Source organism: Anoplopoma fimbria, chromosome 21 (genome assembly GCF_027596085.1).
Source record: "Anoplopoma fimbria isolate UVic2021 breed Golden Eagle Sablefish chromosome 21, Afim_UVic_2022, whole genome shotgun sequence".
In the NCBI taxonomy this organism is placed as follows: domain Eukaryota; kingdom Metazoa; phylum Chordata; class Actinopteri; order Perciformes; family Anoplopomatidae; genus Anoplopoma; species Anoplopoma fimbria.
In genome coordinates, this window is record NC_072469.1 from 7,037,430 (window position 1) to 7,060,365 (window position 22,936).

The following is a 22,936-nucleotide window of genomic DNA, read 5'->3' on the forward strand; positions in this document are numbered from 1 at the left end:
ATAATTATAGTAAAATACTTACAGGGGTGTTTTTTGCTACATTGAGTCATTTACTTTCAATCCTTTAAGTACTTTTAATTAATAATATTTACTTACTTTTACTTGACACACATTTTCAATGCAGGATCTTTTGTTTACTGTGTGGTATCTTGTGGTACTTAAATAAATTATTGAAATACTTTGGTAGCTTTCATTTTATTGGGTTGTAAAATATCAATCTCTGGGATTTCTGCTGAATACAGTCAAATATGTTATATAACATGTTTCAAAAGATTCAACAGCAACATCTTCTTGAGAATAAAAGAGAAGTGGATGTGGAGAAGCAGAAATGTTTGAAACAGATATCTCAAAATGTGGGGAAATAAAAACCAGAACTATCTACTTGGACAGATACCACACGAGTTAAGAGAAAATGTTGTTAAGTGACCCTTTAAGCGTGTTCCTGAGCTAAAGTCTGCACACACCTGAAGTAACACACGATGCAAACCTGTCAGACACACAGGTGAAAGGCTGCTGAAACTCCAAAGCAGCGGTCTGATGAGGTTATAGTAATCTGATCGGCCCAATTAGTTCATGATTGGAGCCGACTGACATAATGAAGTGATCAGACGCTTAAATTCAACCAGACATTCCTGTTCTTCTGAGCTCACTTGGGAACTACTGCAGATTTGTTTTATTTATTTACATTTTCCAGTTGTAAACAATGAAAACCTTCTCTTTGCTACATCTTTTATTTAGGATAAGAAACTGAGGAGTATCTCACTTCCTGTTTGAGTTTTCCGCAGAGGTCCCTGCAGGATATAATACTCGGATGAGCACTATCTCCAGACTGCAGCCTCGTGTTTACCCAAAGGAAACTATTAATGACCTTCGTGCAGGAGTTAAGACCATAAAAACCTAATAATGGCTCACAAAATCTCAAACATGTTACAGGTAAGAGAGCTCAAATCTATTTTTAGGTTTAATATAAACGCCAGCTATTTGACCTGTTGATATTGGACACACAGAGTTGGCATATTTACATATTTAATCTCTAACGAGGAAAGTATTTTACAGGTGAGGAATCTGAATTACAGCATGTTTGACATGTGGAGATTCCTCACATTCCTCACAGGTGATAAGATCAAACATGACTCTGTGAGCTTTACAGCATATTTCTGTCCATTCCTGGAATAAATAAATCTGCAGGGAGATGAAATAAACGTTTGGTGGATGGAAGAAACTAACAGTTTATATTTATTGTTGTACTCATTTCCCTTAAAACAACTGGGGAAAAAACTCAGAATATGTGGTTTTGTTTGTTAATGACAAATGACATCTTGAGAAAATGACCAAGTAAGACAAGTAATGCTGAATAAAAGATTGTTAAAAGACGAAATTTTGATTTATTTAAAAGGTGTAATGTCACCGAAATAAATCACAACACAACACAAGTTTGCTTTTAAAGAAGAAAAATATTCCTTTCCATTTATATTCCAGTTTCACCTCTTACAGATTCACTTTTCAGTTGTTTTATGATGATTTAACAAAACCAGAAGCCTATTAAAAACACAGCCCTCTAAACATTTGACAAAGATATCTGATTTGTCCAGCTGCCATTTCCATCGCTGTTTATTGTTGATGATATTTTCACCTGAAACGCTGATATCATCCCGTTGTTTTTCCTTCAGGAAGTTCCTGCAACTGCTCATTAATTGTTGCTGAGGGGCCGACGTTTGAGAAAAACAACAAGTTGAACTGAGAGCTTTGAGTTCAAGTTACTCAAAAGAGGGAAAACAAGGACCAATAACACATAAAGCCGTAATATTTTCACGTGCATTCCACTGATTACTTTGCATCAGAGCACATTTCTGCATTCCACATTGCAGAGTGTTTTGTAATATTGTCATGGGAATTGAACTGACGTCAGATTTCTTCCGCTTATTCAGGTGGCTGTTGGATTGAAGCAGCTCTTCACTTTCCTAATCAGCTCTTCTGCTCTCTCCTCCGATAAGGTCATCCTTCCCTTGGCCGTCCATTTCCTCCCAACAACTCCACATCGGATTTCCATCACTGACTCATTTCCAAACGCTGCTGCCGTCTGTCTTTTCGCTTGGAGGAGCACGTTTTTAGTTGTGATATCTTATTGAGGAATTAGTAACTCAACCCGACTGAGCCATCTCTGGCGTTCGGTGGAAGTTAGGCCCAAAAAATCCCAAATGTGCACTGCTGCTTTCAGGTTGCTTCCTTCAAGGAGGCTAAAGGCAGGAAAAAAACTCTTTGCATGTTGGAGTTTTGATTTGGTTAACCGGCAATTTTCCTAAAATATGTTATTTTGTAAAAGTTCTCTGATTTATAATATTTGTCAATACAAAAACACAAATGTTATTTCATTGTTTATTTGCTGAAATTAACATATCAGCATCATTTTTTAACAATATTTAGATGTTTTCAAAAAAGGTACAGTCATTAAAGAGGTAAATCCAGGGTGATACAATAACAGATGTGTAAATGGATCACTTCACTCCGACTGTTTGTCTTCTATCTACTGATCTTATCCTAATGACTGTGGGGAAAAAAATCCTGTTCACATTTTATCAATTACAACAGAACGACAATGTGCAGGATTCTTTTGGTTTATTTCACATTATTTATTTTATTATTATTTATTTATAAAATATTGATGTTGTACATGAGATGTGGTTTGATTGCTCTTGTCCATAAAAAGAGATAAATAAAGTAAAAAATATATTTTAATTCACCGTAATGATAACAGATCTATGCAAATTTCTAAATGTGTACTTTTGTTGTACATCTGATCCGAAATGCATTTCTTTTTACAGTGTGGGATCATTAAAAGGTTTCGCCGTTGCAGCACCTGACATGTTGGACGACCTGAATCTTACATCCGTCTAAGTTCGACCTCGAGGCTCTGACACAGAAAACACAGAGCCAGGGAAGTAAACATTTTCCTAAATGAGTAAACATTTGGCAGCCAGAGTCGAATGAGGTCGGAGATATGTCGATTTTGGGGCATATTTTTAGAGCCTTTGTGAAATGTTTTAAAATGAAACAGGAAGTTGGGAAGTTTATGCCCCTGGCGCCCACCCTGCTTCCCTCTGTAAGCCAAGAAAGACATGAGGATGGAGATAAAAACCGTGTGTCAACAGTTCAGCTTCTGCCAAAGGGCGGGTAGATTAGCTCCAACATTGTTTAATCTTACAGATATATAAAATCATTCGCAGTCATCTTAGAGGGAAACTCCTCACGTTTTACACATCAGGTTCAGATGAGGAGACAAAACATTCCCACACCAATGAGTCAAATAATGCAGCTCTGTCAGTGTGTTGGTGTATCAATATATGCTTGTTACATGCATAGTATCTTTTCAAAATAAACCTCCGTCATCACAATAAGTTCAAATTTAGGCAAACAAAATCACTTAGTTAGGTTTAGCAAAAGAGCATGATTGGACGGTGACAAACAAGTCACATGACCAACGAAACTTACGCTCATGTGACTTACAATCGACGTGACACAAAGTCAACATGCACTTTTAGTTTTGTATGTGACACAAAGTCCTGTGTTTGTTTGCTCCATTCACCTCAAAACCATAAAGTATACATCATATAGTTTACAGAAGAAAAAAAACAACAATTCTAAGAGTCACAATTCATGTAAAGATTTTTGAGAAAAATTACTTTCAGTCCCCCTTATAGCATTTAAAATAAGTTTATAAGCCATATTGAAATGGTTTATAACCGACTATAACATAGTTGTAGGCAGGTATGAGGCCGTTTTTAAGTGATAATTATTGTAAAGTTGTCAACAATTATAACTTCTTGTTAAAAACCCATTAGAACATTAATGTATCAATATATTAGTAAACACTTATATCTGCTTACATCTACGTTATAATGTGTTAAAAACATTGTTTAACATGTTTATATGCTAAAGAGGGGGATTTAAAGGGTTTTTCTCACCTGAAAATATTCATATATGGATATATAATTTAGTAAAAAAAGGTTATAAATATGCTGATGAGAATTGTGCCAGCACGTTTACACAATAATGTGAAATGAACATCTTTGATAAAAACACAAAAATGATTTATCTCCGACTATAAACTTATATTTAAAGGTGACATATGCATGGAGGGTCTAACAAAACAAAAATATGCTTTCCTGTTGCATTGTGGGAAGTGTATTATCCAGTGATTTTGCAGCATTGGTCCATTTAAGGGACCAAAAGTCATATTTTAAAAAAAATATTAATAAAGACATGAACATTGTAAGGTGAATTGGTTATTTATTTATTATAATTACATTGGAAGACAGTACAGTAGTCACTTAACACAAAACACCATATATACCTTCAGCAGTCATTATCAAATGCTCCGCTGAGATCATTTAAATAAATACACCATGTTTAGTGTTTTCACGAGACAGAGCGTCCCTCTCTGTGGCTGCTCTGCTGATGGTAGCTGCTGCTGTGGTCCACGGACTCAGGCCTGTGAGTGCTCGGGCCCAGGTACTGTTCGAACTCGCTGCGGTCCAGATCGTACAGCATGTCCAGCTGGACCTGTTCCAGGTAAAACTCAAAGGAGGGACCTGCAGGACCCAGTAGGCCCCCGTAAACCCAGCTGGACTCCCCCTGATCCACATGGGGACCTGCAGCGCTGGAGAAGCCGTGATGCATGTGCCCGTGCTGATTGCTAAAGTACAGCTGGGGCTCTGCAGGGTACGCAGGAGGGTTTGAGTAAAACACAGACTTATTTGATAAGACGTCAACTGCTGTGTCGGGATAAACTGGAGTGTGTGGGTAGCTGTTACGCATAGAGGTGTAGTTAGTTGGTGAGTGTGTGAAAGCAGTGCTGCTTGGGTAGGATTGCTGCTGGTTCTGGAGCAGGTAGGTGAGGTTGAAGGGCACTTGGAAGCCGGGGCTGCAGAGCGAGGAGTGAGGGACCTCTGCACCCTGCTGGGGTTTGGAGCTCTTCTTCAGCTGCCTCCTCCTGCGGGGCCGGTACTTGTAGTTGGGGTAGTCGATGGTGTGCTGGACTCTCAGACGCTCCGCTTCCTGCATGTACGGACGCTTCTCGACCAGGGACATGGCCTTCCAAGATTTCCCTGCAGGAGCACAGAAGGGTTAATGATCTGCATAGTCATCGGTTTAGCAAAACTGACTTAAAATGTGAAATGTGAATCAACATTTCAAGTACTACCCTGAGCCTTCCTCGTAGCACTTATTGCATTCGTATTAGTTGCTGCACTTACTGTATTCGTATCAGTTCGCTGCACTTATTGAATTTGTATTTGTTTACTGCACTTATCCTATTCGTAGTAGTTTGTAGCACTTACTATATTCGGATTAGTCTGTTGCAACTACTGTTTTCGTAGTAATCTGCCTCTGCACTATACTTTTGCTCTGGTTTATGCTTTAAGATGCTTGTTTAAGAAAGGAGATGCACTTATGACTTCTGGTGACTAGTAGTTCTCTTGAATACCTATGTTGAATACACTTCCTGTAAGTCGCTTTGGATAAAAGCGTCTGCTAAATGACTGTAATGTAATGTAACATTTTAAGCTTCTGAGCTCTTATAAGACCCATTTAAAGCAAGATCTTAGAGGGTTTTCCCCCATATGAGAACTACAAGCATTACACATTGAAACACTTTAAGATGCTTAATGGCAACTTTAACTTTGGTACTTTGGAACCTGGGCTCATCAATAGATTTCTTACCTAGTATTTTGCTCAGATCCGTGTTCTCCAGGTCCGGGTTAAGCTGCGCCAGCCGCCTGCGCTCCTCTTTGGTCCAGATGATGAATGCGTTCAGGGGCCTCCGGACTCTCTGCTGCGTGGACGCAGACTTGGCCTCGGGGCTGGCGCAGCTGGAGTCCGAGGTCACTGACAGCGGGCTGGAGGGCCCTGAGCTCGGGCAGCGCACCTCGGTCATCTGCTCCCCGTCGACCGAGCCCGAGTCCTCGGCCTCCAACATGGCGCTGTTTTTGGCGCAGAACTGGAAAGCAGCAGCGGTGTCGTGGTTGAAATGCATGTTTACAGACGGTGGTGGTGGTGGTGGTGGTGGTGGTGATGGTGTCGTGGCTCTGTCATACTCCTGGTGATGCACAGGGATGGATATATGTAGGAGCTCCACCAATGGGAGGCCTGGAGGAGTGGATTTAAGGTGTGAATTCCAGGTGTTTTCTCGGGTCGGTGATAGGCCCATCCGACGGCCCAATCAACCAGCCCACCAAACTTAAGATGGGAAGAAGAGACCTGAGTCTGTAATAAAACTCAATTTGGCTTTTATATAACAAAAGGGCAACGTGTAAAGTGTGAATTAATCGAAAAGAGGCACAACACAATCAGATGTGTCCATTAAAGATAAAGTGTTGAACCCAATCACATCGTTTTCCCCTCTTCATGAGACACATGCATGGGGAATAAAGCACATCATAAAGCAAACTGATTAAAGTCACAGTAAAAAGCAAGAAATATTGCAGTTTATACCTCTGTTAAAGACTGGCATTGTGTTTCATCCTTCTTTCATTACCAATAATCAATATGTTGGACCGCTCCTGTATCTGTGCACACTTGCGTTTTTAATTTGAGAAACATAGATATTCTCCTAGATTCACTTATTAAAACCATATTAGGGAAAATTAAATAACACCTTTGCCTTTATCGGAGAGAAAAAGGAATCTAATCAATGGGTCCTGAAAGGCAGCAGGGTATTGATGGGTGAACATCAAAGTGTCCAGGAGGCAGGGCTGGTTACTAATTACATTGTGGCCCTCGGCTCTTATCGGCCATCCACTGTCTCTATCAAAGTACAGTTTACAGGACTGAAACACACCATGATCAAGGAGTGTTTATTACACGATTACCGCTGACAAATATTTGCACGACGCAAAAAAAACCCTGATAGGTGTGTGCACAAAAGGGGGCGTGATGAGCTCACATGTAGGACATCAAATAACAAAAATAGATCTGCATTCACTCTGACATTTATTAATCTAAATAAAGCCATGGGGAAAACGCACTGAAATAGACTGAGTGACTCACCAGAGAAGAGATAAAAGTGTATTGAAATCAGTCAAACCTCCAGCACAGATTCAGACTCACAGAAACTACAACAGGACGGCTGCAGCTTTTTTTTCCCCTTTTCAGCCTTTAATTTATATACCTGCAGCATTTATTTGGTTAATTGTTCACAATGTATATGATATTAAAAAGGTGATACAATGAAAAAACCCTCCAAACTTTAAATTATCTTATTCTTGTTATAAATAAAAAGCAGAATATTATATTAATCCCTCTTGAAGAATAAGTCTTGTTGGGAATTATTTATAACATAGGAATATTTTGGTTCTAGGGAAATTTGAAAATAATGCAATAGAAAAACACTTGTTAATGGGGAAACAATGGCTTTTTTTTTGTGGTGGCACAAAGCATAAGAAATAAGGATAAAGTGGGCAAAACTATGATTACAAATAGTACAATAACGTTGTTACTGGAAAAACCACAGAACTGAATATTTCATAACTATTGGCCATAAAAACAATGCAAAAATAAATAATGATAATTTTGTGCATCCCCCTTTGATGATCTCTCCAGAAACTCTACAGGCGTGTGATCCCACTTTAATATGACAGGATGCCATTACAGGTGCTCGCTTCCTCTGTGTGGGTTCAATGAATATCTGTCTTTGAGACTGGAGACCAACATCACACAGACAATAGACGTCATTATGGTGACAGCGACCTTAACTCTGCAATACACGGTCCCACAGCTCAACCTGCACCTGCATTGCTTTGTCCCTGCAGACGAGTCACTTATGCAACCTCTTTACATTGTAAGTACTGTGTGTATTATGGGTTAGAGCAGAGAGGTTAATACACAAGGGAAAGCAGGACTGGTTTGGATTTTGTTTGTGCTGGAGAACACCTGCAGAAAACATCTAAATCTGCACTTTAAAGGCGTCTATACACCTATGCACACTTTATATTATGGGGGATTTTTCCTGTTAGTGGAGCATATTGGACTTTGTTTTAACCCTGCTCGAGAAGTAAACCAGACCTGGTGGAGCTTGATATCTTAATCAAAAGACCTGATCAATACTGTGACATTGGCACGTTCAATAAGTGATAAAGGCAGCTGTGCTCCTCATCTCCCTTTGACAACTGGACTCAAACCATTTTGTATCAGTCGAAACTGATAAATTGGCTTTGAGAGAAAAAAAAGTCTGATAAAATCAATACAGACCTAAAAAAATGTATATTTTTAAGGCATATTTAAATCAGAATTATACATTTAAATAAACAATGGTTGTGTGTAGTTTGTTGGTATTTGGTGGAGGGGTGGGGGGGTGGTTTTCTTCAAAGCTTGTCAGAACCAGAGGCTGAATAAAGGCTGAATAAAGGCTGAATCCACATCACCCGGTGTGGAACGGGACGCACGCGCCAACGCGCTGTGAAAAGCACTAATGGATTTAATCAATTAGCTTGAACGACTCAGCGTGAATACAATAACGGTGGTTTCGGCTGAGCTGCTCTGTGAAATAGAGCCGGCTAAATATGAGATATAGTTCTGGATTAATATGGGAATTAAAAGCTTGGAAATGTCATCAACATTACAGAACCAGACAAACACAGCTTCTCATTCAACTGCTGTGAAGAATGTAAAATATAAAAACATATTCTGAGTTTGTTGAGCATTTGTTTGTTTGCCACATAATTCCATATGTGTTCCTTCATAGTAATAATAATTAAGCCTTTATTAGTCCCACAATGGGGAAATTAATTATAGTTTGGATGTCTTCAATATTAATATACAATGTAGAAAAAAATAAAAATAAAGAAAAAAACATTGAATCAGAAGGTGTGTCCAAACTTTTGACTGGTACTGTACATATATATAAATAAATAAATAAAAAAAATATATGTATATACAGTACCAGTCAAAAATGTGGACAAACCTTCTCATTCAACTGCTGTGAAGAATCTAACATATAAAACATATTCTGGTTTGTTGAGCATTTGTTTGTTTACCACATAATTCCATATGTGTTCCTTCATAGTTTGGATGTCTTCAATATTAATCTACAATGTAGAAAAAAAATAAAAATAAAGAAAAAACATTGAATGAGAAGGTGTGTCCAAACTTTTGACTGGTACTGTATATTGTGCATTCATTTACCACCAGAGTTTGAAAAATAAAAACTTTTTTTTTGTTTTTGCCCCAGCTGGAAAAACTACATACATAATAAAAATGACACGCCCTTATTGGTGCGACGTCACTCGGGTGGGAGGGGCAAACACCAGACAGGAAGTTGGCCCTGCAGAACATGAGATGAGGAAAATTACATTTTATAAGTCCCTTAAATTGACATAGCTAATATATTCCACAAATCTTTGATGGAAACATGCAGGTGATTCGTGTAGTGTTAGGATGCTTTGCTAACACCACGATTACCATAATACACTTACCAAGCTTAAGTTTAGCCTTCACCTCTTAACCCATTCATAAGCAATCCTAATGAATCTATGGCACCAGTTATTTTAACAGAATTTTGGACATCAAGCATTTTCTTTTACTTAAATTAAATGTGTTCAATGAAATTTAGATTTTAATCATAAGAAAGGCAGTTCTGTAGTGTATGAGCTGTAGACAGATTTTTTAACTTTCAGTAAGACAGTTTAGCAGAAATGAACATGGTAGGCCTCAAAATGTATGATGATAAACAGGAAAAGGAAAAAGTGGATGTGAAATTATATCAAAGTGTGAATTAAATAGTGAAATAAATGTGCTTTAAACCAGCCTAAATCAATGATAAGATGTGCTGTCTTGAGGTTTGGGTCAAAGGGCCGCTCCTCTTTGGAATATGATATAACCTCTTTTCCTCCGAAGATGGATAACATCTTCAGTATTACCGAAATGCATCATCTGTTGGGCCCATATTCTTACTTCTAAAAGCAAGAAAGCTTACAAAAAGTTGGAAATTCAAAGACTGTCCCAATCATACGTTATTCAACCTCATAAAAAAATAAAAAGATGTGTCATCTGCCCTTTATTCTGGCCCTGTTGATGAACCCTAATCTATAAGGTGACAGTAGGGTATCATTGCATTGTCTCACAGCCAAACAAGCAGAATGGGCACAATGCTTTCTGAATAGGGATTGTTCTCAGCGGCTTTCTGATCACAATGTGCCATTGTATTGGACAGAACTCATATATGGGACACTCCTCTACGTCTTCACTTTGGATCGGTGATGGCCAGGCGGACACAGGTAGAGCTGAAGACCTGCAGGAGTGCGTGACAGTTTAGCAAAGCAGGGCCCTCGTGGAGTCTCTGGGTGATGCTTGGGGTTTGGATATCGGCTGGATTTGGAGCATTTATTCATGGTCTGATACGATTTGTAGACTAAAAGGATGGTTACCTGAAGACATTTTTGAGGTGCGGAAAATAGCTTTTTTTGTCAATGAAGATGCCACAACAGCTGCTGAACTCCTCTATTTTATGGATATTTGAGGATTTGCCCCCCTGAAGACATCTATCCAAAGACGAAATAGAAAAGCAGGATACCTGTGTCTTAACCCTCCGATAATGAAGCACTGTATTCCTGACTGTCCTCAGTGCCATCCCACCGACTTTCCCTACAGTGGCTCATTCTTACAGCGCTGCATTGTTTCGTAGCTGGAAGGTGTGAAGGGGATATAATGACCATGAATCTTCGCGGCGAGGGGACTGTATTGCATTGTGTTGTATTGTATGGGCACAGCAGGCCGGCATCGAGATACACTCTGTCCGGACTCAGACACCATTCTATGCAGTGGAGGTGACCCCCCCCCCCCCCAACCTCCACCTCTTAGTCACGTGTTTGAGCAGATTCAACAGTAGACTGAGGGCCGGGGGTCCTGGGTGCTAGCCTCTACACTCCCCGTGTAAACAGCGCCCTGCCCGGCCCTACGTCAGGCCAGCTGAGAGGATTACATGCCCCCCTGGTGTAGACGGGCTTAATGCGGCCTCATTAGCAGAACACAATGACGCCCACACCTCCGAGCAGAGATAACAGGCCGGGCTCAGCCAGACTTCAAACACAGACTACCAGGTGGTGCAATGTGCAGGGTGCAAAGCCAAAACAGCAAAACCTGAGTACTGAGGATTTGCACTTCTGCACTGGTTTTATCCAGATCACATCATTTAAGGATTTAAACGATTAGTTTATCAACCGCTGATCAATATGAACTAATTCCAGTGTCTCACAATGTGAGGATTCACTGCTTTTCATGGTTTGAGATCATTATATATTTATAATATTTGTGTTTTTGACTGTGAGTAGGATAAAGCAAGCAATTATGAGATGTAACATTTTAGTTTTTTTGTGAGATAAATACATAGCAGGTATTTAAAAAATATATATATATAACAAAAGTGTCTGTTACGTAAAACACATTTCAAATTAGTCAAAGTACTTTTAATAATATATTTTAAGATTTAACAGAGACAGACAATTCGTTTCTTTTGTACTGCTGGGCTTTTTTTTTTTAGCACACAATCAAATAATTCATCTTAAAAACAATCGACCGACTAATAGTTAATGAAAATAATCATTAGTTGCACTCCACAACAGTTTAAAAATCTAATTTGAATTATTATTATGTTGGTAAATGACTAATGTGCACTTAATGTTGATATACGAGGTCCAAATTTTGGTTAATTCGAGAAAACATCCATCAGCTCTTCAGTCTGGCTCTTCAATTGTATTCACATTGGTCTCTAATTGTATTGCATCCGTCTATCATGCAGACTGGCTAATGAGGCAAAGCTTCACTCATGCCGATTTAAAAAAAAAGTGCTATTCTTTGTAAATTAGGAATTGTATTCTACTGATAAGAGTCTTATCTGAGGAATTGAATGAGTCTACCAGTTATTTTATTGTCCAGACAGCTGAGCTTTGGATGTCAGTGGCTTCTTACCACAGCAGGCTGTTTATTATATATTATATTATATATTTACATCCATGTTTGTGCACACAAAGATCCCCAAAAGATTATGTGTAAATCTGACCTTGATGCAGCACCACTCAGGCCCACGTGTGGTGTTGCAGACGGAAAGAAAAGACGGCTGCATTTAGCTGTAATTAGCCCTAATTATTAACTGGAACTAGCCTGAGACCTGTGAGACACCGTGATATCTGTGTCTGTCCTAAACGGCTCATTCACGGCAGCAGATAACCAAAACAATCTGGTCTGCTCAGCTCCAGCAGCAATGAATGTTGAATGTTTAATTAAATAGTGTGAACTGGTTAGACTCAGACATTAGATTATTTGGAGCAGAAACCTGAGGCCCCTAAAAACAGACTAACAAACCTTTTTAGCCAAAGTGAATGGCTGTTTTTATTAAGTGTGATTGATGGAGAGAAAAATACTTGATTGGATTTCTTTATTCCTTTTAAAGCAAACTCTCTGCAGCCACACGTTCACAGAGCTGATGTTTGTGCTCGCTCTTTTTCTCTCTTTTGCTCGTCTGAGACTTGATACGAATTCAAAAGAATCTGCTGCTTTGAAGATAAGCGCTGTAGTTCTGCCATAAACAATGATTGTGCTGTTTCTTTCCTGTGGCGTGATTTATTTAAAGTATTATGCTGTAAGGATTTGGGCTGGTTTTCCTGGCAGGGCCGGCTGTGTACGTATCCACTACTAGTTTATTGGATACTTGAGATTTAGGAAAACACTCAGGGAACCACAAGCAAAGTCATCAAAGTGTAACCTTATGGTCTCTTATGGTAACACCTTATGACACGTACAAATACGGTAAGAAACTCACCTAAAAATGCTTCATTTTTATTAATATATGTAACAAACTTCAGATAATTAATCATAATTAACTCATCATATTTCTTGTCACTTTATTTTTATTCCTATAATAATAATAATGGAGACCTGCCTACCAGTAACTAACATGGCAGAGGGGACTTTGTATAGAAACACAATGCTTGTGGTCCTGCACACACACACACACACACACACACACACACACACACACACACACACACACACACACACACACACACACACACACACACACACACACACACACACACACACACACACACACACACACAAACATATGCTTCCTTTGATAAAGTGTTTTAAACCAGCAGAAACTCTATGGCAGCGTCCCTTAAGACAATATCTGCGTAAAATACCAAGTTATTTATAGCAAGTGTGCCATTTGGACTTCAAAAAATAAACATGAGCGTAATGGAGAGTCCGAACACAAGAGAACAATTATACAGCCAACGTACCCACGAGAGTTTATTTGTGGTACAGGCAGGGTGTAAAGTGCCGTTAAGTGTTGATTGCAATATCTCAAAATCTTAATGAGATTTCGCTTTACAATAGATTCACTTTTTAAATCTCAGCACTGTGGAATAGAAAGAGAAAAAAAAGACCTGAAATATGAAAACTCAGTGAAAGTGTGGGTGATAAATACCACGTTGAGATTAAGTCCCAGTAGTTCCCTTAAATATCAAAGCATAAACATTTATTCCATGGCACTTTTATGTCTGAAGCCTAACGGGGGCAGAGTTGTATGTATACGTGTTTGCCTGTGATTGTACTCCAAGAGGATGGAGAGGGATCTTTTGAACGTCCACACCAGGATACAGCTGCATATGACTAATTTAAAACTCCCCTTTCTACAGCCTAGGCAACCCATTTCACAAGTAACACACATCACCAGGCATCTGTTTCCTGTTTTCATTCTTTGAGTTATCTTATTTTCCTTATTTCCCCCTCACCTGTTACAGTTCACGTTCCTTCCATCACGCCGCACGAGCCGGTTGTGCTCTGACACGAGGCCGTCGGACATCAGACATTCAAACTCATGAATGTGGAACAACAAATTGTAAATACTGTTTTAAACACCAAAAGATTAGAAAATGTAGTTTTCAAGATAAAGTTTATTGACAACACTTCATTCTTAAACAGTCTTTTCCAAGTTTTAATATATAAAGGAAACATGTCAAAGACTTTCAACATCCCAAAATCAGTATTTTTCAGATTTTGGCCATGAGATACTGTACATAAACATTTATTATACACCTCCTCACACCTACGAGCTGTAATATTTCAGGAGTTTCTCATCAGTTGGTTTCAGGATCTTCTTCTCCGGCATGCTAACGACCCAGCCTGGAGCGAGGCCAAAGAAGATCTGTCGAACATCCTTCCTCATGGAGAGCATGCGATACAGTTCATCCTTTGAAATGTCTGGCAAAATATACCCGTACTTCTGTGCCAGGGCTAGCCGGGCCTGCTGGATTTTCTCTGGGTCTGCCAAGTAACCCCTGTTCTCAGCATCTGTGTAATACCGGACCATATCCTCCCCTGGTAGCATGCGCTTTGGAATGGGCTGCCCACGTAAGAAGAATGGGACGGGCTTGATGACAATCCCTGCAAAAAAGAGAATATATTCATCATCTGAAATACGCAAGATGGACATTATAACGTCAGTGAGGGCGTAAGACTGATCATTCATTAGTTACCGAGACTTATAGGGTCGTAGAAGCTGGTAGTGATGACCCCTCCGTTCCTCTCAATGGCAGCTACAGCTCCTTCAGAAGCCCTCTGAACCTCAATGTTGATTTTTGCAGCAAAAATGTCGGAACCCTGGAACAGAGAAAGAACATGAAAGGAGGAACTTCTGGCAGAGCAGTGGGACAAAAACAAAGGTCAAAAACAACATCTTGATCTGTGACCGAATGACAGGATTGTTATGTGGCGCCACCTTCTGGCACAAGATGATCCAAGAGTCTTAGAGGGACCTGGTTGGTCTGCATCCTGAATACCCAGTTTAATTGTTTAGCAATTTAAACTTGGGACCTTCTTACGTTGGCATGTTTGTTTGTCCAAATTGTTATCAAATGGCTCAGTGAGCAATGGAAACAAAACCAAAGTGTCTAGACTGTAATTAAGTTGCTGTCAGCATTAGGTATTTTCCTTGTAGTGTTATATAAATATTAAAGCTAGATTTTTACAGCAACAATGAACTCATACATAGAAAATACTGTGTTTGTGGAAATATTGCCATATTGTATATTTCTCTACCACATAATTTACTGCAGCTACAACGGGTACAGTAGTATGGAGTGAGGGAGGTTTTTAGAGCTGAACAAATATGTAAATCTAAGCTTTTTCAAGCTTGTAATAATGGAACATGAAGAAATGCAAAGTCCCTAAATCCATCTCCTAATCTTTTATACCAAAGTATTGTTGCCAGGAAAAATAAGCAGTTCTCCTAGGTTTTTTAGTGAAACATTAACCTTCCAGAATAAAATAAATTCTTAGACAAATAAATAGGGTCCTCCCGATACGATACTATCACGGTACTTAGGTGGCGATTCGATATGTATTACGATTCTGTAAGTATTGTGATTCGATATTACGATTTCTTTTGGTTATTTTTTTTTTTTAAAACACTGGACCATGGAAAACAGTTGAATCATACCTTCAAATACAACACAGTCAAATTCACTTAGAGCTTTCCAAGTTTTAATTCCTAAATCTTAACATTAACTAATGACTGCAGGTCAGCCAATAGAGAAAATAAATAAAAATGTGCCCTATTATTGTATAGCCCGTCAACTGCACACAAACTGACAGATTAAGAAATGTATGCCACTCAGGCTACTTTTAAACAATAAATAAAAGGTAAATTAAATAGAATGAATAAAAGTTTACTTAAAATATAAACTTTGAAATAAACAAAAAGTAGGCTATGCTTCACTGTTGTTTGCATGTAGGCTATGCATTTTTACATATTTTCTGACCTGCTGGGGAGCTTACTGAAACATGTATCCAGTGTTCGTTGTTTGCTGCTAGCAGGTTTGGCTTTCTCCGCCGTTTTGTCTGATAACTCAGGATGGTGTTGAGTGTTATGGGCACGTATGTTGGTCGTATTACCACAATACTTTATCTTTCCGTGGCATAGTTTGCAGACAGCATTGCTCACGTCTAACTCATTTTTTCCTCGTAAATTATGAAAGCCAAAGTTCTTCCAGACGTGCGATTTAAACTGTTGAGGTGCAGCATGAATCTCGGGACTAACGTCTGACATGTTTGCTGTCCAACATATTAGCCTTTGTATTCCTACCGAGCTACTACGTGTGAAGCTGCGCTTCTAGCCGGAAGGAAATCATGAACGAATAGATTGCGCCATCTGTAGGATTATAATCTGTAGGATTATAATCTGTAGGATTATAAACGGCAACGTTTTTTTCCGCCTTGAATAAAATAATTAAAAGTAGGCTACAGACAAAATATCGATTTGGGAGGCAGCGTGGCGATTTAAAAATCGTCACACACAAGAATTGCGATTCGTAACTGAATCGATTTTTCCCCCCATCCCTACAAATAAACATTAATTTCCTTTGACAAAAATGTAATGTTTCCCTCTTTAGCCACAATATAAACCAAATGATTTCTCCAATATTGTTTCTCTTATTTACACTGAATGCAAATTTATAAAAAAAATCTCCAGTTACAACTGAAAGACACAACTAGAGATATCTAGTAAAGTTAGAAGTAAAGCGGTAAAGTTAGATGTTTTTAACCCTAAAGGATTGGAGAACAACTTTTTAACTCTTGTTTCATTGATGCTATGGGTGGAAAAAAAGACCATAATAAACAACATGCTTCAATCATACCTCATCAACGAGCTGGACTCCATAGTCCCTCTTCAGAGGCTGGATTGTGACTCCTCTGGCATTCACCAGCTGGGTCAGGTCTATGGGCTGGGTTGGGTCCACTCGTCCCAGATCAATCAGGTACTGCAGTCGTTTCAGTGACAGAGGCTGGTACTGTGGCCGCCGACTGGGGAGGAGCACACAAACATTGTTGTTAAATGGGTACAATTACTTGAGCTCACCAGAATCTGGTGCTCAATTTAGCAAAAATAAAGAAATCAAATACAAAAAAGCAGTCATCTGTGCTAAAACCACACTACACTGAAATATTGACAAAGCAACCAAAATAATAAAAAATCATAATTTCTTGGGGAAAGAACAATTATGGATCTTATTGTGGAAATGTCTCTCTTTATTGCTTCCAACCCTCAAATGCATCACCATGCATTTAGTGGTTTGAATGGAGTTTAACCACCAAATAGTGACAAATACCCAAATATAATAATAATAATAATTTATTCGCACATATATTGTACAGTTGTATAAGACAGACTAACTGAGGCAGTAGTAGTAGTTTAGTTTAAGAAATGCATCTAGTCGGGAATGCTTGTGAGAATAATGCTATTTTTTTTATTTATTTAAGTGTAACAGGGAATCATAAAGGCCATTTGCTCCTTGCATTTTAATGCCATCTTGCAAAGTATGATCTATTTGTTTGTGTAACTTATAACTTATCCACCTAGCACTGTATTCGTATTAGTTTGTTTCTGCAGTTATTGTATTCGTATTAGTTTGTTTCTGCACTTATTGTATTTGTATTAGTTTGTTTCTGCACTTATTGTATTATTGTATTCAGGGGAGTGTATTAGTTTGTTTCTGCACTTATTGTATTTGTATTTAGTTTGTTTATTGTATTTGTATTAGTTTGTTTCTGCACTTATTGTATTCGTTATTAGTTTGTTGCACTTATTGTATTCGTATTAGTTTGTTTCTGTACTTTTGCTCTGGTTTATGCTCTTAGATGCTTGTTTAAGAAAGGAGATGCACTTATGACTTCTGGTTCTAGTAGTTCTCTTGAATACCTATGTTGAATACACTTATTCTAAGTCTCTTTGGATAAAAGCATCTGCTAAATGACTGTAATGTAATGTCATGTAACAACAAAGAATGCATTTTAATTGCAAGCCACCCACTGGTTAGTTCCAGATGTTTACCTGTGTCCTTCATTGTAGCCATATTTAGGTATCGCGAGATAAAACGGGGTCTGACCCCCTTCAAATCCCAGCCGAGGCCGGGTGCCTCTCTGCCGCTCTCCTTTGTGCCCTCTACCGCTCCTGTTCCCTCCATGCTGTCCTCTGCCCCTCCTTGTGTCCTACAGGTACAGAACCAGGTGGTTAGCATTTGTCTCCACTGGCTAGCATAACATGCTAACTAGCTAGAATAAGCTTTAATTAAGCTGCTACATTTAAAACTTACCTCCTTTCTGGCTCCTGGTTCAGGCCGCAGATTCGCCAAAGTTACCCGGGGGAGACTCTGCAACACTTCTAACGCTTTACTGCCAGGTTTTTTGGGGAAAGACATGTTTTCTGTCGCTCACATGTCAGAGACCAAGGACATGTAGGGTCACGTGACCGAGGGGAGCGGAAGTACTTCTTCTTAGCTCCGGGCTTCAAAATAAAAGCACGGCCGTCAAAATGTACTATAATCTGTTGAGCTGTGATTTATTTTTGGTGTTTGGTAATAATTATTCCCATAATTAAGGTAGCAATTTAAAAATATGTAATTAATGTTTTAACGTTTAATCGATAAAAAGAAGAAATACTTTTTTTTTTTTTTAATATGTCTCAAAGGTCACGACACAATCTGCTACAATTCCATTGTTTACATATAATATATTTTTTTGTTCTGTAATACTTTTGTTGTGACTTAATTTAATTTCCTGTATTTCAGAAGGTGTCGAAATGTGCTTAGCTGTTTAACCGTTATTAAAGTAGCGGCCATTGACATCTCAACGAACCAATCCGCGCACGGCATCTGTGACGAACCTCTGGTGGCAGCCAATCACATAGACGAGGGGGCGGCGACATCTGTGACGAACCTCTGGGGACAGCCAATCACGTAGACGAGGGGGCGGGACTATAAACTGTGTCAGTCCAGGTGGCGAGTGGTGTTATCCGGGCTGCGTGTTATTTCTCAACAAAATCCAACTTCTGCAAAGGAATTGACGACTGCCAGAGGTGATACAAAGCAGGAGCTCGTTGACCTCCATCTTGGGTCGACATCTGTCTTTTAACCGTGTTGCATTTGACAGCCAGAGTCGTGCAAAGAGTCTGCACAGCTAACAGTAGCTACTTGTTCCTACCAGCTGCTTCAGCGCTGCATGTGCGGCAATAACATGTCAGTGCCTTTACCTGCCATTGTGCCTGCTGCCCGCAAAGCCACTGCAGCGGTGAGTTAACAAGTCAAAGCACTAGTTAAAGTTAAAACAAAAGCAATTGTTACAATGAATACTCTGCTAAATAAATAAATAAATAAATAAAACACTGTCAAATGATGTCATTTAACACCTGTTCTTTACCTGTTTGTTTGTTACAGGTGATATTTCTGCATGGCCTTGGTGATACTGGGTAAGTTACATGCAGACAGATTTATTATTTTTTGCTCCTTTGGTGCAAAATTATAAGTGTCTTTCATAGAGACAAATAAGATAAGATAAGATAATCCTTTATTAGTCCCGCAGTGGGGACATTTACAGGATTACAGCAGCATAGATATATTGCAAACAAGAGACATAGTAAAAAAAAATAAGTATTATAAATAAGCAAATGAGCAATTAAAAAACAGTAAAGAATCCACAGTAACTGAAATATTATATATACAGACAGAAACTATTATAACTATTGTATTGCACAGTGTATTAGTGTCATGTGGTCTACTGGGAGACCACATGACACTAATACACTTTTACTTTTGTTCTAATTGTTTTTAATTTTGTCCAATATGACAGACATGGCTGGGCTGAAGGTTTCGCAGGCATCAGGTCACCACATGTGAAATACATCTGTCCTCACGCGTAAGTATCCACAGCAGCTATAAAATCACACAGGGTGTCTGAGAGTACTGTAAAAGTCTATAAGTCTGAAAGCATAATATAGTGTATCTTCCACTGTAATAGACATTAAAGGTGTAAATATCTAAACTTGTTTTCTTCATTGATTTACAGTCCCACCATGCCTGTGTCTTTGAACATGAGGATGTCCATGCCTTCTTGGTAAGTATCACAGTATTTGAACCTATTTGAAGAGACTGCGGTTCTTCACAAACACAATAAACCTCACATGTTTTCTCTCATGTAAAGGTTTGATATCCACGGGTTGAGCCCAGACGCAGCTGAAGATGAGGCTGGTATTAAAAGAGCGTCAGAGAACAGTACGTCCTTAAATTTCATATTTAGCTCATGGTGGAGATGTGTTGCTATTTTTGTGGGAGTTGCATAAAGAGCGTGTTTATGTCTGTGAGTCAGATTTGATTGCGAGTGTCATTTTCTTTTTTAAATTCCTCCACAGTTAAAGCTTTGATAGACCAAGAAGTGAAGAATGGAATACCTTCACACAGAATTCTCCTGGGTGGATTTTCACAGGTATGTGTGGCTTGTATGCAGATTTTTGGTTACATAACACTGTTTTTAGGGTGAGTCAGCACTAAAAACAGTTATTCAAATACATGTACAACATGTATTTGAATAACCAAATCCTAAAGGTACACAGACATAAGTGCACTTCTGAAGGGGCAGAGTCTTAAAATATAAATGCATACTTTTTACTTTTACCTAGGCATGCTTAGAATAAATCCGAGGTCAAGAACTTGCTATTTTGGATTAAAGAAGCTTAAATGTGAAGGAATTACAGTGTAGATCTGATGCATAATTATGAGTGTGACTAACCATAAGAATAATACCAGACTGTTTAGGCCATGCACTTAGTTTATAGTAATCACAAAAATCAGTAGGAGTTGTGTTGTAGGCAGCGGAAGAAAAGAGAAACACCTTTACTTTGGAGGCAAAAACACATTAGATTTATCTTCATCGAGGTCAACAATTGTCTTAATTAGTTTAAAGTAAAGCAAATAAATCAAACGCATTTAGTGAATAGGAAAACAGGGTTTGGCGCAAGTGAGATTAGTCTTAGAAGTAAGATTCAAGCAACAACTTTTGGGGAAAAGTGTTGAGAAATTTGTGGCTAAGATATGAAGCTACAGCCAGTAGCTGGTTAGCTTAGCTTGGTTTATCTTAGAAAACAGGGGGAAGCTAGCCTTGCTCTGCCCAAAAGAAAGAATATTTATTTACCAGCACCTCTAAAGCTCACTTATCAACATGTTACATCTCAGTTGTACAAAAACCAAGGTGTAAAAATGACATTACAACATTTTACTGTGGGTTATGCATAGGAATGTTTCTTGGGCGCTGAACACTTGCCATACAACCAGAAGAGACTCTAGGAAGTCACTGTGCTTGTCCAAGAAATAGATCTGGTACATTCAATCCTTAATCCTTTACTGTGAGGATCACAAGGTCAACACCGATAGTAGAACTTGAGAGATTTGAGATTTAACACATCAGTTGTCAGTATCACTTTGTGTAGGTCGAGCTCTGCAGCAACGCCAACAAGGATTTACAGCACTGCAGTACAATTGCAAATGGACAAAGCTATGTTATTGGCCGCCATGATGCCAATTCTTTTATGCTTTTTGTTGCTGTCGATAATAGAGACAAGAGATATGCGACAAGGATTTTTTTTTTTTAACCAAATTGTTTGTTTGTTTTTTCCAGGGTGGAGCATTGTCTCTCTACACCGCTTTGACAACTCAGCAGAAGCTAGCTGGAGTAGTCGCTCTGAGCTGTTGGCTTCCTCTCCGCAACTCCTTCCCTCAGGTAGACAAAAATAAATGAATCTAATTTACATTTTCAGTCTCTTAAATGCAAATTCATCAGTGGTTTAGTAAATATTAAAACGGAATTTAAATGAAATTGTTCACCTGAAAGTTCATATTCATTTTTTTAATTACTCAATAATATACATAAAATGCACCCAATGTTCACGTTTTTGTGAATTGCTCCTTTAATGGAATTACAGTAAAGGAATACTTCCCACTGCTAAATCATAATCTGTCATAACAAGATAATGTGAATAATCCTAATCTCTTCTATTCTCAGGCATCTGCCAACAGTGTAAACAAGGACATGCATGTCCTGCAATGCCACGGAGATGCCGACCCCCTGGTGCCCTTTATGTTTGGCAGCCAGACAGCGGAGAAGATGAAAAGCCTCATCAATCCAGCCAACATCACCTTCAAGTCGTACCGGGGTCTACCTCACAGCGCCTGTCCAGAGGTCAGCGTTGGGGAAAGTCTCGTGTGACTCAAGAGCTCTAGTTTCGTTCTGTGTTATTGACCTTATTTTGTTTCATTCTGTATCTGTGCAGGAAATGGTGGATGTCAAACGATTCATCGAGAAGCACCTTCCTCCCATCAGCGCTGAATGAACCTCGGGAGAAGCCGCACAACCGCACAGCGCCATCAGGGTCCATTTGGGCTTCAACCCAGCGGGACTCTGTGGACTCCGGGAACCACTGACTTACTTGACAATAAAACCACGCTGCTACTTTAAAAAGCCAGACAGGACTGGTGCTTCATGTTAACCCCGGAGAAGCGTAACCGTAAACAACATTGACTCCTGAGCTGGAGCCGCACACGACCCTCAGTGTTAGAGTAACAGTAGTTGCTTGATTGTAAAGCTACTTGCCATTAAGACAAGCCATTTCTTGCAGGAAACACATGTATTGGAATAACTAGGGCTATACTTTATGGTTAATTACCTACTATCTCACAATAAATGGCCTGTTGTTTAATGCCCTTTTTTTTTTTTTTTTTTTAATGGAGCCTATGTGTAGTCGTGCTAAAACAAGTTATTAGTCGATAAACTCATTTATTTTAGGAAATTTATCCAGCAAAAATTAATTAATATTTGTTGCTTCCAGCTTCTGAGATTTAAGTATTCGCTGATATTTTTTCTCTTTAAAGGTCCAGCATGTAAGATTTAAGGTAGAGTATGTTTTTATTAGTAGTTATTGACCGGAAACTAAAGGATTGTTGTGTTTTCGTTGCTTTTGAATGAGCCGTTTATATCTACTTAAGGAGGAGGCTCTCTTCACGGAGCCGACCGCCATGTTGCTACAGTAACTCAGAACAGAAAAAGCAAACACTGGCTCTAG

The 22,936-nt window shown here is 38.9% G+C and overlaps 3 protein-coding genes across 5 annotated transcripts; 1 reads left to right on the top strand and 2 right to left on the bottom strand.

The window, feature by feature from the left end:
- Window positions 1-4,416: 4,416 nt before the first annotated feature.
- On the bottom strand, window positions 4,417-6,031 carry sox32 (SRY-box transcription factor 32). The gene is made up of 2 exons (XM_054623295.1): window positions 5,719-6,031; window positions 4,417-5,105 (listed from the first exon to the last, which is right to left on the bottom strand). The coding sequence occupies exons 1-2, from the start codon at window positions 6,029-6,031 to the stop codon at window positions 4,417-4,419; spliced, it is 1,002 nt and encodes a 333-aa protein (XP_054479270.1).
- A 7,905-nt stretch (window positions 6,032-13,936) lies between these two features.
- On the bottom strand, window positions 13,937-18,308 carry mrpl15 (mitochondrial ribosomal protein L15). Its single transcript, XM_054622681.1, has 5 exons — window positions 18,144-18,308; window positions 17,882-18,039; window positions 16,689-16,854; window positions 14,529-14,652; window positions 13,937-14,436 (listed from the first exon to the last, which is right to left on the bottom strand). Exons 1-5 carry the CDS (start codon window positions 18,246-18,248, stop codon window positions 14,099-14,101), a joined length of 891 nt encoding a protein of 296 aa, XP_054478656.1. The 5' UTR covers window positions 18,249-18,308; the 3' UTR covers window positions 13,937-14,098.
- lypla1 (lysophospholipase 1) lies at window positions 17,956-22,575 on the top strand. 3 transcript variants are annotated; one of them, XM_054622684.1, is made up of 11 exons: window positions 17,956-18,045; window positions 18,618-18,904; window positions 19,033-19,116; window positions 19,263-19,294; window positions 19,675-19,740; window positions 19,891-19,938; window positions 20,026-20,096; window positions 20,234-20,307; window positions 21,496-21,597; window positions 21,880-22,056; window positions 22,148-22,575. In XM_054622684.1, the coding sequence occupies exons 3-11, from the start codon at window positions 19,048-19,050 to the stop codon at window positions 22,205-22,207; spliced, it is 699 nt and encodes a 232-aa protein (XP_054478659.1). In that variant the 5' UTR covers window positions 17,956-18,045; window positions 18,618-18,904; window positions 19,033-19,047; the 3' UTR covers window positions 22,208-22,575. The 3 variants fall into 3 exon arrangements, with proteins under 3 accessions (XP_054478659.1, XP_054478657.1, XP_054478658.1); XM_054622682.1 differs by having other exon boundaries at window positions 18,618-19,116; XM_054622683.1 differs by having other exon boundaries at window positions 18,621-19,116.
- Window positions 22,576-22,936: the final 361 nt, after the last annotated feature.

Excerpts from the sequence above, each read along its gene's own strand:
- sox32 (XM_054623295.1), bottom strand. The coding sequence starts at position 6,031 with ATGCATTTCAACCACGACACCGCTGCTGCTTTCCAGTTCTGCGCCAAA. Across the intron at positions 5,106-5,718 it reads GGATCTGAGCAAAATACTAG|GGAAATCTTGGAAGGCCATG; the intron begins GTAAGAAATCTA and ends GTGCTCCTGCAG.
- mrpl15 (XM_054622681.1), bottom strand. The coding sequence starts at position 18,248 with ATGTCTTTCCCCAAAAAACCTGGCAGTAAAGCGTTAGAAGTGTTGCAG. Across the intron at positions 16,855-17,881 it reads GGCTACAATGAAGGACACAG|TCGGCGGCCACAGTACCAGC; the intron begins GTAAACATCTGG and ends GCTCCTCCCCAG. Across the intron at positions 14,653-16,688 it reads GAGTCCAGCTCGTTGATGAG|GGTTCCGACATTTTTGCTGC; the intron begins GTATGATTGAAG and ends TCTCTGTTCCAG.
- lypla1 (XM_054622682.1), top strand. The coding sequence starts at position 19,048 with ATGTGCGGCAATAACATGTCAGTGCCTTTACCTGCCATTGTGCCTGCT. Across the intron at positions 19,939-20,025 it reads AGGATGTCCATGCCTTCTTG|GTTTGATATCCACGGGTTGA; the intron begins GTAAGTATCACA and ends TCTCATGTAAAG. Across the intron at positions 22,057-22,147 it reads CTCACAGCGCCTGTCCAGAG|GAAATGGTGGATGTCAAACG; the intron begins GTCAGCGTTGGG and ends GTATCTGTGCAG.